This window comes from Microtus pennsylvanicus, chromosome 11, assembly GCF_037038515.1.
Source record: "Microtus pennsylvanicus isolate mMicPen1 chromosome 11, mMicPen1.hap1, whole genome shotgun sequence".
NCBI classification, from domain to species: domain Eukaryota; kingdom Metazoa; phylum Chordata; class Mammalia; order Rodentia; family Cricetidae; genus Microtus; species Microtus pennsylvanicus.
Window position 1 is genome coordinate 35,419,110 of NC_134589.1, and position 15,155 is coordinate 35,434,264.

Genomic DNA, 15,155 nt, shown 5'->3' on the forward strand with positions numbered 1-15,155 from the left:
AACTAGGCTCACAGGGCAATCTGTAGGAGTCAGTTCTCTCCACCATGTGATCTTGAGCTTCAGGGATTGAACTCACATCACCAGTTTCAGTAGCAAACACCTTACCCATTGAGCATCTTGTCATCCCTGAAAAGCATTTTTGCCTTCGCTTCTGTGAGGTCTCTGGTTTTCTTCTTATAGTCCATTCTTCCTCGTGTTCTTTGATGTCTACTTGTTGGAATGCCTGAGGACCTGGTCCTGAGGCCTGATTTCTTTCCTGGCTCAGTCATGTAACCTAGTGACACAGCCTAGAGCAGGGCTTCTTAAAGGCTTTGTACTCAGAACCCCTTTCTGTCCAATAAATCATGAAGAAACATTTTAAAACTGTTCTTTGATATTCATATAATTTTATTACTTTGTAAAGACAAAAGCAAATTTGTGTACTAATAAGGTGAATATGTTTGTTAGCTAAATATTTGATACTGTAAGATACAGAACATCTTCAGCTTTTAAAAATTACTACATTTTGTGTGTGTGTGTAGGTCAGAGAACAATTTTCAGGAGTCTGTTCTCTCCTTCTACCATGTGGGTTCTGGGACTTGAACTCAGGTCATTGGGCTTGGTCGCAGCTAAGCCATCCATCTTCAACATTTTTCAGAGTTGATTTATAGTTGATTTTATAATCATCTATGAGGAACACTGTTTCACATGTGTATGTAGTGCTGAATATCCAGTTCCTCAGTTCCTTCTAGTTCCTCAAATGGCAGAAATGTATTTAACAGCATTTCAGAAGCTGGAAATTGTGTCCTACTCCCAAGCCAAAATCCACTGCAGAATTTGTCATGAAACTCAAGGTAGTAACTCAAACGGGACTTCTAAAAATCAAGCATTTAACACAATATGATCCAAATACTTACATGTTAATAAATAAAGGTAGAAAAATACTAAAGATGTTTGTTTTCCTTAATTAAACTATTATGTTTCTGAATCTTTTAAAAGTGCAGGGGCCGGAGAGATGGTTCAGCGGTTAAGAGCACTGACTGCTCTTCTAGAGGACCCAAGTTCAATTCCTAGCACCCACATGGCAGCTTCCAGTTTCAGGGGATCTGACACCCTCACACAGAGTATATACAGGCAAAACATCAGCGCACATTAAATAAATAAGTCTTTCTTTTTTAAAAAAAGTGCAGTAAAATCACTACAGTCTTTAACGTATAGTGCTCTTGACTCTGAGATGTTTCACGGTGATACTGATAGGTTTGCCTTTATATGTTACTTGCCCTTTTTCCTTTACAGCTCTTAATATTCTTTCTTTATTCTGTATGTTTAGTGTTTTGAGTGTTATGTGGTGAGGACACTTTTTTTTTTGGTCCCATCTATTTGGTGTTTTGTGAGCTTCTCGTATTTTCATAGGCATGTTCTTCTTTAGGTTGGGAAAGTTTAATTCTATAATTTTGTTGGATATATTTTCTATACCTTTGACTGTTTCTGTTATTCTTAGGTTTGGTCTTTTCATGGTGTCCCAAATTTCCTGGATATTTTGTGTTAAGAATTTGTTGGATTAACATTTTCTTTGACCGATGAATCTATTTCCTCTATCATATCTTACACCTCTTATATTCTGTTGTTTAGGCTTGCTTTTGTAGCTCCTGATCCTTTTCCCAGATTTTCCTTTACAAGATTTCCCTCAATTTGTGTTTTCTTTATTGCCTCTATTTCAGTTTCTAAGCCTTGAACCATTTCTTTAACCTGTTTGCTTTCTTTTTCTTGGTTTTCTTTAAGGGATTTGTTGATTTCTTCCAAATTTTTGTTTGTCTTTTCCTCCTCCTCTTCCTCCTCCTCTTCCTCTTCCTCTTCCTCCTCCTCCTCTTCCTCCTCCTTCGTTTTTAAAGAAAAATGTGTAGCCTAGGCTGGCCTCGAACTTGCGATCCTCCTGCCTCTGCCTCCTTCAGCAAATCCTACTGGCGTGCGACACCACAACCGGCTTCCTCCGCTTCTTTAAGGGAAATTTTCACTTCCTCTTTAAGGGCCTTAATCATTTTCATAAAGTTATTTTAAAGGTTGTTTTTTTCTGTTTCATCTGAGTAGGTATATTTAGGTCTTGCTGTTGTAGAACCATTGGTTCTGGTGGTGCTGTATCACTCTTATGTTGTTGAGTGTCTTCTTACCCTGTTGTCACCCATCTCTTCCTCCAATCGGAACAAGTGGAGCCTATGTTTCAGGTGGTCCCTTTTTCTCCAGTTGGTGCAGTTGGGGACTGTGGCTCCATTGAAGCTCCTTAAGATATATAAGCAAGGCAGAACCTTCGGTGATCGTTCCTCCAGGTGCCTACGGGCCCAAGACTCAAGATAGCTGCTCCTCCAAAACCCAAATTTCTTTCTTTTTTTTTTTTTTAAAAATATTTTTATTTATTTATTATGTACACAACATTCTGCCTCCATGTATGCCTGCAGGCCAGAAGAGGACGCCAGATCTCATTCCAGATGGTTGTGAGCCACCATGTGGTTGCTGGGAATTGAACTCTCAGGTCCTCTGGAAGAACAGTCAATGCTCTTAACCACTGAACCATCTCTCCAGCCCAAAACCCAAATTTCTTGTCCTTGCTCTAAACGATCTGATTCTAGTTTATCCCTGTAACTGTTTGTACCATTACCTCTTATTGCCCATTGTGATGACCAAACTGATTTTCTTTCAGGCCCTCAGAGGAGCAAAATTTGTTAGCTTTGCACCAACTATCCCTTCTGCTTTGAAGCATCTTTCTTTTTATTATCCCCCTGGGGACTGGCCATGTTTCTGCTTTCAGTGTTAGAAATTCGGATTAAAGTAGCTACCAACTGGTGATTAGCCTTATTTTTGTGTATATCACTCCTCCTTCCTGTGGTGTTGGGAATTGATCCTAAGGCCTCTTGGGTGCTAAGCAAGCACTCTACCTTTGAGTTCTATCTTTTGCCCTGGTATTTCCTTTCTTATGTATTTGTTTCTGTGTCTGCTGTTTCTGACTCCCTTTAGTAGTCATTTAATTTCCATGAGAATAAAGATTTTCTTTACTTTGTATACTGCCTTAACTTCTACTTGTATCTCTGGTATAAAAATGGCATTCAAGCAGATATTAAGTGAGTGTACATTTGAATAAATTTATTTATGCATTTTCAGGTATTTCTTTTGTTGTTACTATACAGCATAAATATTTGTCTTGCGTTTATTTTTATGTGGTTTGCTATGAACACCTCATGCATGGGTGTTGGATGTAAGTGTAGCAGTGTGACTCTGCAAAGTCTCAGCCTTCTTTCCTAATAAAATTGCCTACGCTCATGCAAGTGCTTATTATACAGTGAGAAATGTGCATTTGGAGGTGTGTTATTCCTTGCGTGTTTTCTAACAGCTTCAAAGAATGTATACAGACCCATAGACGACAATAATAATTTTGCAGTTCTGCCATATAGAGATGACAGTGGCTGACAGACTGTTTGTGTGTTTTATTCCAGTTGGTTAGAAACAAATTCTGAGCATCTTGTGGAAAGGGACTATGAGTCGTCCTGTAAAATATGGAGTGGAAATGAAATGCTCTTGAATTTGCACAAAATGGGCATCACCACCGCCACTTTTCCCGTTTTGCAGGTAAGCTCCTCCCCTCCTCCCGTGGCACTCATTTAGTCAATGGCGTGTCATTTAGGAGTGATTAAAAACAAAACAAAACTGTAACCATCCAGGAAAACGGTCAGAATTGAAAACTAACAGCTTAAAAGTTGTCTAAAAATTTTCTTATCTAAATCTGATAATCATTTGGTGATAACATAAATAAATTATTACGTAGTTTGAAAAAAAATAAGACTTTTAAGGAGTAATTTTTAGTCACAGCTAAAAGAAATCCGTATTTTTAGGTTGTGAATGTTTTGTGTCAATTGTAATACTTAAAATTTCAGAAACTAAAAAGCTCCTATTTTTGTACTGCAACAGATTGGAAGTTCGTGGAGAGGTGGTTAAACCTTTAGGAACCTCATTATGAGTATCACTTTTGCACATTCTTCAGGATAGAGGTTCTATACTTTTATCATCACCTCAAGACTCTGACTCCCCTTTAGCAGGAGGGACAACAATATTTGTTCTTTTTCTTCTTGTTGTTCCTATTTAATTATCTAAATTAATAGACTTTATTTTTTAAAGAGCAGTTTCAAATATAAAGAAAATTTGAATGGGAAGCTCAGAATTCTCATTATATTCTCATTCTCTCCACCTCCCCCAACAAAGACACACCAGTCTTGCCCATTGAGAATAGAGTCATGGAATATACTTGCTACAATTGATGAATCAACATTAATGTGTTATTGTTCCCAAAGTCCACAAATGTCCCGGCAAGTCACCCTCCATGTTGTATAGTTCAACTAGTGTAGTGATATTTCATTTGTATTTTAATAAATAAATCTTGCCTGAAGATGAGAGAGTAAAACAGCTCCACAGGTCAGCCTTACAGACCAGGAAGTGGTGACATACTATTAATTCGAGAAGCCACACTAGTTTGCCATAGAAACCAGGAGTTAGTGGTACACACCTTTAATCCCAACCCTAGAGAGGAATATAAAGTGGGAGGAGACAGCTCTCAGACACAGTCTCATTCTGAGAATTCAGGAGGCAGGGTCCACATTTCGGACTGAGGTAGAAGTAAGATCCAGTGGTTGGCTGTTTTGTTTTTCTGAACTTCAGGTTGAACCACAATATCTGTCTCTGGGTTTTTATTAATTGTGCTCCAAACTAGGTTTTGCCTACTCATCCACCATTATGGCATCATGCAGAACATATTCACTGTCCTAAAACATCCTCTGTATCCCACCTCTTCATACCTCTGCTGTACCATTTGACAAAACCTAGGCAAGCACTAATCTCTGATTCCATAGTCTCGTCGTTTCTAAAAGGCCATGCAGTTGGAATCATACTGTATGTGGTCTTTCTTGTAGCAACATGTGGTTACGTTCCTCCCACGTAGAGTGTGTGTGATGCACAGACCCGGGCCCGGGCTTCCTAACTTTTCACGCCTTGATGCCTTCCTTCTTTTCATCACGAAAACATTCCACTGCCTGTGTATACCACAGTTTGTTTATCTGTTCACAGGCGAGGAACATTGGTGGTTCCTAATTTGGGGCAATCATGAATTGTTATAAATGTAGATCCTTGTGTTTTTCTGTGGATATGGCTTTTTCTCTCAAGATATGCTTGGAAGAATAATGTTTGAGTTCTATGGTAAGAGTACTTTTAACTTCAAAAAAACGTCCACTTGTGTTTCCATGGATTCCTGTTGCTTCACCTTTTCATCTGCATTTAAAGTTCCAGGACAAGACACTAAGCTTGGCTTCTCTTTGGTCTTTTAATTTACAATTCCCCAAGACAGGATATTTAGTTTCTTTTTATCTATTCACTTGGCATCTGTCTAAGTTCTTTGGTCTTAGGGTTTGCGTTGCTGTGATCAAACACCATGACCAAAAGCAGCTTGAGTAGAAAGGATTTATTTGGCTTACATATCCTGATTACACAGTTCATTGAGGGAAGTGGAGGCAGGAACCTGAAGGCAGAGCTGAAGCAGAGACTGGAGAAATGCTGCTATTGACATCCTTCTCGTGGCTTACTCAGTCCGCTTTCTTACACTGTGGGACCACCTGCCCCGAGGTGGTCCTGGTAGGGGCTGGGCCCACCCGCGCCAGTCACTAGTCTGAAATGCACTTGCCGACCAGCAGCCTGATGCAGGCATTTTCTCAGTTAAGATCCCTCCTTCCAGATATGTCTAGGTTGTGTTGAGTCGACAAAAAACAACCAGCGCATTTGCTGAGTTGTTTTTGTATCTTTTGCTCGCTGTTTAGTCTTTGTTGCACTTGAGGTTTTCATGTATTTTGAATACAAATGCTTCATTAGATAAGTGTTTATAGTTATATTTTCCCAGTCTGTGACTTGCTTTTTCATCTCATTGACAGCAACTTACACAGAGCAGAAGATTTTAATTTTAATGACGCTTATCTTTCCTTTTATTTCCCTCTCATGAGCTATGTGTTGGGTTTTATATCTAAAAACTCAACACAAACTCCACAGTCATCTAGATTTGCTCCTGTTTTTTGGAAGTTTTATGTTTTTCAGTTTACTTTGGGTGATTTTTTTATTTATTTTTGTGGAACCTGTAAGGTCTGTCTAGTTAGTGTGAACTGCAGTTAGTCCGTCCGTGACTACATATGGAAGGGGTTCCCTTCTCCTCGGTTATCTCTCTTTCTTGGCTGGAGATAGTTGGTTGTATCCTTGAGGGTTATTTCTAGGGTTTCTGTTGTGCCCCAGTATCTGCAAATACGACATTGTCTTTGTATGAAGGAGGATAGTGCCAGCTCTCTGTCCCTCTCCAATATTGTGTAGGCTGTTCTAGAATTCTTGCCTGTCCATATAAATTTTAGAATTAGTTTACCACTGTCCACGAACTCACTGGGGTTTTGTCTCTGATTGCATTGAGTCTATAAGTCAATTTGAGCAGAAACTGATATCTTAACAATATTCTATTTTTTTGATGTAGGGTAAGGTCTGTGTTTAATAGACTAAACCCAGGAGAGGGATGTGGAAAGGTTTATTTTTTGTTGTTTTTGTAATGAGAGAGAGTGTGTGTGTGTGTGTGTGTGTGTGTGTGTGTGCATCATGTGCATGCCTGGTGCCTCGGGGGTGAGAAGAAGGCATCGTGTCCATCTGGACCCAAAGTTACAGACAACTGTGAGCTGCCATGAGTGCTGGGAACTGAACCTCGGTCCTCCAGAGGAGCAGCCGGTGTTAACTGCTGAGCCATCCTTCCAGCCGTGGCCCTTTTGTTTTTAAATAAGACTAAATAATATTGTATATTTTGTTTTTCTCTTGTGGAGACAAGGTCTTACTTAAGCAACATAATCTGGCCTTGAGCTTGCTAGATGCCCAGTGATGGCCCTGAGCCCTCGCTTCATCCCAGTGGTATGAGTGCAAGCATGTGCTGCCACATCCAGTGTGTGTGTGCTTTATTTTATATTTCCTTCATTCCATTATTCATAACCGTATTCTTACTTTTTCTCCCGGGAAGATTTGTAGACTGAGGGATTTTTTTTCTTGGGGCAGGAGTGAACTAGCTGATAGTCACCTGTGCTTACTCTTCAAGGCATTTGTTCTTGGATTTTTATTTTCTTATTTTACTGTTTCCTTAAATTATTTAAATTTTGCTTCTCAGGCCTGAGGTATGTCTCAGTAGAGTCCCTGCCTAATTTTTTTGTTTGTTTTTTGTTGTTGTTGTTGTTTTTCAAGACAGGGTTTCTCTGTGGAACAGCCCTGGCTGTCCTGGATCAAGACCAGGCTGGCCTTGAACTCACAGAGATCTGCCTGCTTCTATGAAGACCTGACTTTGCAAACTCTGTTTTAGAGAAGGGGCTTCATCTTAAGTCATATAATGATCAGGGGCCTGATCTCAGCTCCAGAAATGTGCTGTGATAGCGGAATTTGAGCGGATACCCTGAAAATAGCCAGTTAAGGAGCTAGAGAGCAGGGCCGTAAAACTTTTTTTTTTTTTTTTTTTTTGGGTTTTTCGAGACAGGGTTTCTCTGTGGCTTTGGAGCCTGTCCTGGAACTAGCTCTGTAGACCAGGCTGGTCTCGAACTCACAGAGATCCGCCTGCCTCTGCCTCCCGAGTGCTGGGATTAAAGGCGTGCGCCACCACTGCCCGGCATAGGGCCGTAAAACTTAACAAGGTCCAGATATTCCTAAGAGGCATCCTACCCTTGAAGATACATTGTCAGTTATTAATGGCTGTTAGGGTTTTAGCGCCCAAAAACTGACCAGTGGTTTCAGAAACTACCTTACCCTATGCCCTCCTTATCCAATCCCTAGATGACAGGACATGAATTCCCCTGATTACGGTACTTCCCCTTTAAAAGTTCTCTCCTCCCCAGGCTCCCTGCCACCCTTTCCTCACCCACCTCTCTGGGGTGCTGGTAAGTGGTGTTCCAGCCTTGGGTTTCTAAAACAAAGACCCTCGTGTAATTTGCATTGGAAATTACATGATTAGTAATTACATGATTAGTAATTTGGGCATAACACTTCTGCCTCCCAAATGCTGGGATTAAAGGTGTGCAACACCACGCCTGGCTCTTCCTAGTATTCCTGAATTCATTCACCAAAACAACAGGAACAAAACTAGATATTAATAAAATTTGTTTATCACGTGATAGTCTCATTACCTGAGCTCTCACATATATAATTCAGGCATTCAGAGAAACATAAACTCTATTAAAAGTTAATTGGATTTTTTTTTAGTTTAGTTCATTGCTTTTGAAAAGTACTAAATAGCACACCAGCTGAAGAAGTTATCCTCCTAAGTGTCTTTACTGAAGCATCCTATTATTAAAGTGCCTTTGGTCAGAGGAGTGTTTGCTAACATGGAAATCCAAACTCCATTGCTGGTTTCAGGTTGTAGGTCAGTTATTGGGTGAATGTCTGGTATGCACGAAGCCCGAGAGTTTCATCCTAGCTACTGTGACAAGTAAAGAGGCAAAAGTAGAAGTGCAAAATGACCTGCATTTTTGCAGTCATGGGTACCTGCTTCATTTCGGCTTGTATTTGTACTTTGCAAAGGATTTTCCTTCGGTCGCCCTTTCTACCCCTTCATGAATAACATGGTAATTTCTTCCAGAGACATTTTTCAACTGTTCTTCAAAAAGAAGAAAAAGTGACATCGGTCCACGGTAAAGAAGAAGCAGTACACATACCTATTATTAGTGCTTCAACTCAGATAATGCTCAAAGGGCTCTTCATGGTGCTGGACTACCTCTTGAGAGAAAATAGCAGGTACTGACAGACAAGACCCAAATTACACTTAAAATGAAGATTCTTAAACTTAGGACTGGAGGACCAAAAGTCGAAGAATAGTTCATTAAACCCACTTATTTACTGATTTAATATTTATTTTCATTAGTGGGAAAAAGACTCATTTCAATTGCTCCGAATCTGTGTCAGTAAGAACAATCTATACATTTAGACGACTGTAACATTTAAGATTCTCCTGAGTTAAAAATGGCATTCATCAGGTTGATCTTTCAAAATTTCATTTATTAACTAGCGAGGGTGACTGTGGTTTCTTTGGGAAGGCGTGTCAGGATGTTGAGTTTTGCGAGTATCAGGTGTGGTGTTATGTAATGTGGTCATTGTTTTAGAATGTGTCATTCAGTTAGCATTGTCTTTGCATTTAGATTTGCAGATGATTATAAAATTGCTATTCAGCAAACTTACTCCTGGACAAATCAGATTGCTGTTTTTGATAAAAATGGAGTCTTGGCTCTACCAAAAAATAAGAAACATTCACGACAGAAAATTGGAGTTAATGTTTTAAACTTTTGGTGCTTAAATCCAGCTGTGGTAAGCTCACTCTGCCCTAAGTGCAAACTCATCTTGACCAGAACCAACAATTAAATGACTGTTTGGCTTTTTCAAAAGATGACCTCATTTGTTCCGTGTTTCCTTGTAGGCCTTTTCAGATATTAATAACAAAGTACGAACCATTGTCCTAACATCAGGAACACTGTCACCTCTAAAATCATTTTCATCCGAGCTTGGTGTTACATTTAACATCCAGCTAGAGGCTAACCATGTCATCAGTAACTCACAGGTGAGCTGCTTTGCTTTATTTTGTTGAAGCTCTCAGTCTTTTTACCTGAGTGTAATTCCATATAAGTAACTTAAAGGACGCCATCAATTCTAATAAGCAAACTCTGATAGGAAATTAACATTTTAGTTTTAGAATAAAAGGTAATCTTGTCAACTGCTTACCAGCGCACCGAGTACCGATGCTGCTCTGGCAGCTGTGACTCTTTGGACTCAATGACTACTAAAAATTCCCCGGTATACCTTCATTAGCTTATTTGTGCTGGGCTCATGCAGATGCCAGCGTGGGCCAGAAGAGGCATCCCTAGAACTTGAAGTGCAAGCATTTGTGAAGCAGGTGACGTGGGTTATGAGAACCAAGGCCTTCTGTAAGAGCCGTACACGTTCTTACTCAGTGAGCCATCTCTCCATCACCTTTTTGTTTTGTTTTGTGCTGTATAGTCAAGGGTGACTCTGAACTCCCAATCTTCTTGCCACTACCTCTCAAGTGCTGAACCTGTAGGTACGAGTCAGCACTTCTGGCTCTGTTTCTTTTTATGAAGTAACTTGAAATAGTTAGCTACTAACTTAACATCACCTATGTACCTAACATGGTTCTAATTCTTTGTAAAACTCTATCTACTCTAGGTTTACTTGTGGGGGCACTTTTAGTGTCTGAAAACTCCTGACATTTAGTGGTTGGGACTGATAATTCTGCATGTCTGTGTAACTAGGAATTTGCTTCCCAAAATGCCAGCGTGAGCCCGTTGCGAAGCATCGCTTTTAGCAGTAGTGCGGTGGGGGTACAGACTCCACATTTCCTGCTGCCCCGTTTAGAAGCAGAAGTGAATGCAGGTCAGCAAATTCAGTGTAATTTTTCATAAGATTGCTATTCTATAATTAATTATGTTTTCACTCTAATGTACAAAGTCCATTTAACCTGGAGTTTCACTGGAATCATAATAATGCATATGGCATAACTAAACAGTGTTTCCATATTGTCTGTCAGCTTGGAAACTACCTTTCAATCTCAATTATGATTTAAAATATCCATGTGGAATAAAAATTACCAATTTACCATTTTTAAGTGCACAGCTTAATATTACATATATCCATTTGCTGGCACAGTTAATCTCAAGAACTTTTTCATTTGTCCTTCTTCACCAGCCCCTAACATTCTCCTTCTGTTTCTGTGGCTTTTACTGCTCTATCTGGATAACTCTTGTAAGTGCAATCCCAAGGTGCTTGTCTTTCTGTGATTGGCTTTTTTTTTTCCTGTACTCAGCATAACAGCTTGAAGAGTTGTCAGTACTGTAGCTGAAGTCCTCAGCATTCATCTGGGGCAGCATGTATCAAATTTCTTCCTGTGCTGCAGGAAGCATCATTGTATAGCTATCTGTCCATTGATTTTCTTCACTTTTTCTTTAGAAAAAAAATATAAATTCCAAGGCTAGAGAGATAGATCAACACTTAAAAGTACTTCTTGCTCTTGCAGAGGACCCAGATTTAGTTCCCAGCACTGCTCTGGGTGGTTCACAGGTACTTGTAACTCCAGCTCCAGGGGGATCTGATTCCCTGGCCTCCTTGGCACCTGCACACAAACACACATGAAATGAAAAATAGTAAAAGTAAATGTTTCTTAAAATTATAAATTTAAGAAACGTTGAAATAATAATATTATTTTATATCCTTTCACTATATTCATCAATTGTTAACATTTAGTTATGTTAGCTTCTCCTTCCTTTCTTCCTTTATATGTGTGTATAGATGTCAGTAGAGAGAGAGAAGAACATACTGTCTATGGAGAGGGTAGGAATAGGGATGCATTCTCTGCATTTCCTCAGGCAAAATAAACCCACCTGAATGTGAGGGTGCAGTGTCTTCAGCATTGGTAGGGTCTAACCCAAGTTAGAGGAGCTTACTTACTCTTTTCCAGCCAGCTCTCTCACGTTAACTGCCGACGGCCTTCCAGACTGGCCATACATTTGTTTTGTTACATGTGCCAATCTAATGAGGACTTGGGTTTGATTTTGACAACAAGCTCTGTGGTTGAGAGGGAAAAGATTCTCCTCCAGTCACACTTAGAAACTTTTCAATTGTTTATGCACATCTGGAACCAGTTAATTTAATTTTATCACCAGGCTCATTCTTCTCCTGTCACTTTATCCAGAGATGCTCGAAGTAACCAGCCAGCATTGTTTTCTTTATTTTTCTACAAATTGTCAAAAGTCTTATGTGTAGAGTCACTACATTCCTTGTTCCTCACAGGAGGTAAGTCAGGAGATCAGTCATGTGTACCCCAGTAAGGTCTTTAGATAATGCACACCGTGGTGGCGCACACCTTTAATCCCAGCACTTGGGAGGCAGAGGCAGGCGGATCTCTGTGAGTTCGAGGCCAGCCTGGTCTACAAGAGCTAGTTCCAGGACAGGAACCAAAAGCTACGGAGAAACCCTGTCTCAAAAACTCCAAAAAAAATAAAAAATAGATAGTCCACACCATCTTACTATAGATGATGTCCTTACTATAGATGGACGTCGGTGCTTTCCATGCAACCAGCCGAGCCTGTGGTAACTGTAGGCTTCAGTGAGTTGGTTAGCCAGCCTCACATACCACCAACCCACTAGAGAAATTCATCCTGAAATCCTGTTTCTCTAAACCTACTCCTGGTACCACAGTCTGTATTAATTGCTAAAAATGACTATTTTTAAAGGGGGGAGTGCAGATTGACTCACAGGGGTGGTCCAGGTAGTCTGCCAATAGTTGTCTCACACCGAGAGGCTGCGAATCTGGCAGTTCACACATCCACGACTGGACATCTCAGTAGTCCCAGTCCGGAGCCGAAGGCCTCGGTTCCTGGAGAGCTGCTGTTTAGTTCTACATTAGAACCCTGGAGAATGTGACTAATATCAGTGAAGGAAGGGCACAGCAACAGGATAGATGAACTTGCTAGAAGAGCGAAGGCTGCCACCAGACGTTGCCATTCACAGTAAGGATGGGTCGTCCTGCTTCAAATAATCTGGCCAAGCAAGTCCTTCACAGGAGGGCCCAGCGGCTTCTGTTTAGTTAGTTCCAGATCCAGCCAAGAGATAACCAGGATTAACCATACTTGTACTTTTCTTTTAAAGTTTATGTGTGCGAGTGTTTGCCTGGATGTGTAAGTATGCCATGTGCCTGCAGAGGACGGAAGAGGGTGTGGGATCCCCTGGAACTGGAGTTGCTGATGGTCGTATCTTTGCAGTTACTCTGAGGATTACAATGGTATTCAAGAGTTAGGATTTTAGATAGGTACCAGCCTAATTGTATTCAATTAATTAAAAGTATTAAAGGCTTCCAGGTTCAAGTAAATTTCTGTTAAGTTTGTTTGGTCATCTTTTCCTGAAATCACTGCGAACTAAATATTAATTTTTCTGCTTTATTTAGGCATAACGCTAATACTAAAATATTCCTTTCTAGGTTTGGGTTGGTACTGTTGGCTCAGGCCCCAAGGGCCGGAATCTCTGTGCTACCTTCCAGCATACCGAAACATTTGAGTTCCAGGACGAAGTGGGAATGCTTTTGTTATCTGTGTGCCAGACTGTGAGCCAAGGAATTTTGTGCTTTTTGCCATCTTACAAGGTAAGGAATTGTTTACTATTTGTTGGTTTTTATTTAATTAATTAATTTATTTGCCTCTAAAAGAGATGTGGGATTACCACAATAAATTTCTAGAGTGAGAAATAATTACTATTCTTCCAGTATCATGTTATTTTATTTGTGACAATTGTTGCCTTTTTGTTTTATTACTGCTTCACTTAAAAGTCTCACTAGGAAAGATAAGAGGTTTTTTTTTTTTTTGTAGCTATAAAATGTTATTTATTACCACATAGATCAGTGTTCCTCAGAACCCTATCCCTGAATCCTGGCTGATAGAAAAATGCAACTGTAACTTGGCTTAGATGTTGTTGGGGTTTTCCTCTATAAAAGTGTTGTAACATTCTGGCTTGGGACTCGCAGTTCAGCTCCCGAGTCTGTCCTGCGACTCAGACCAATCAGTAGCAAAAATAATTTTTTGTTTTCTGCATTGACTTGGTGTGTGAGTTGCGTTGACTCCAAGTGGACTCTAATGCTGTCAAAATTAAATCATTTTCTAAAATACTAGGAAAATGGTACACGAATAATGTTTGTGATCCAAAGATATCATTGTTTTTTGAGAGACGTTCTCCATAGCTCAGGTTGATCTTAAACCCTTGACACTCCTCCTGCTTAGGTCCCTGAGTGCTGGTTTTGCATGAACCAATCAGGAATGAGTTTTAATATATTGCCTCAGAGGCCCTTGGTTAATCCTTAGCACCAGTTATGGCTCAGAACCACCCAGATGTCACAGGTGCGCTCCTGTGTCTCTTAACCTTGTATTTTTTCCTCTGGTTCACCTCCACCCAGGCTGTAGAAGGACGGCGAGTCACTTCCCGCCACCCAGCTAGCTTTACCCAAAATAATTACATGGAAACTGTATTCTTTTGAACACTGCCTGGCCCATTAGTTCCAGACTCTTATTGGCTAGCTCTTACATATTGATCTAACCCATTTTTAATATTCTGTGTAGCACCATGAGCTGGCTTACCAAGAAAGATCTTAACCTGCGTCTGTCTGGAATGGGAGAATCATGGCGACTCCTGAGACTCAGCTTCTTTCTCCCAGCATTCTGTTCTGTTTACTCCACCCACCTAAGGGTTGGCCTATCAAATGGGCCTAGGCTGTTTCTTTATTAATTAACCAGTGAAAGCAACAGATTAGAAAGAAGTCACTCCCACATCACCAGGCATTCAAAATGAAAGGGGAAAAAAAAACCAAAGACATAAGATCACTCTTGCATTAAAAAATGATCGGTAAAGAGGTGAAGAAACTGGCCAGAGATGAGTGGGGTTGGGGTAGCGGGGAGAAAAGCTGGTTTGAACTCTCTAAGAACAACTGTGTGGTTGGTGGCTCTATTGTGTCAAGTGGACCTTTGGAGGGCGGCAGTCATGAGATCAGGCTTAGGGATTATGTGTTTGTTTTCTCTAAGACAGTTTCAATAAATGTTTACATTTTCTTAAAAAATGTTATTTATATGAGAGTACTGTTTATATGTTATTTTTATTCTTACAGGCAACTTATTCTTCTTCATGTCAGTAGAATGAATCTAAGCATCCTTTGTTGCCCATTGTTTTGCTTCATGCATCTGGCTAGAAGGAATCGTAGTACTTTCTCCTCCTCCTGCCCCTTCTTCATTACACTGGGGACAGTCCCAGAGCTTTGTGCACGCTAGGCAAACATTATTTCAATGAGCTGCATCCCCCCCCCCCAAGGCTTTCAGTCTTTATGTCTTTTGATCTAACATGGATCTTTGGTCATCACCAGATGGATAGACCATGGTAGTTTAAACCAGTTCTGTCTATGTATTTTGATTGTAAAGTTTACTATGTTTATACAGAAGCATTGAGCAGTAGTAATTAAGAAAGGAGCTCTGCCTTTGTTTGTTTTTAGGGAAGAAAGGGTCTCACTGTATAGCCTTGGCTGTCTTGAACTGTGTAGACCAGGCTGA

General features: G+C 40.2%; 1 protein-coding gene across 1 annotated transcript in view; it reads left to right on the plus strand.

Annotated features, from left to right (window-relative positions):
- Window positions 1–15,155, plus strand: part of Brip1 (BRCA1 interacting DNA helicase 1) — a 124,562-nt gene that overhangs the window by 53,106 nt on the left and 56,301 nt on the right. The window contains 5 exon segments of the mRNA XM_075991226.1: window positions 3,465–3,597; window positions 8,648–8,802; window positions 9,204–9,369; window positions 9,479–9,619; window positions 13,049–13,210. Of these exon segments, the coding sequence (XP_075847341.1) occupies window positions 3,465–3,597; window positions 8,648–8,802; window positions 9,204–9,369; window positions 9,479–9,619; window positions 13,049–13,210 (757 nt within the window).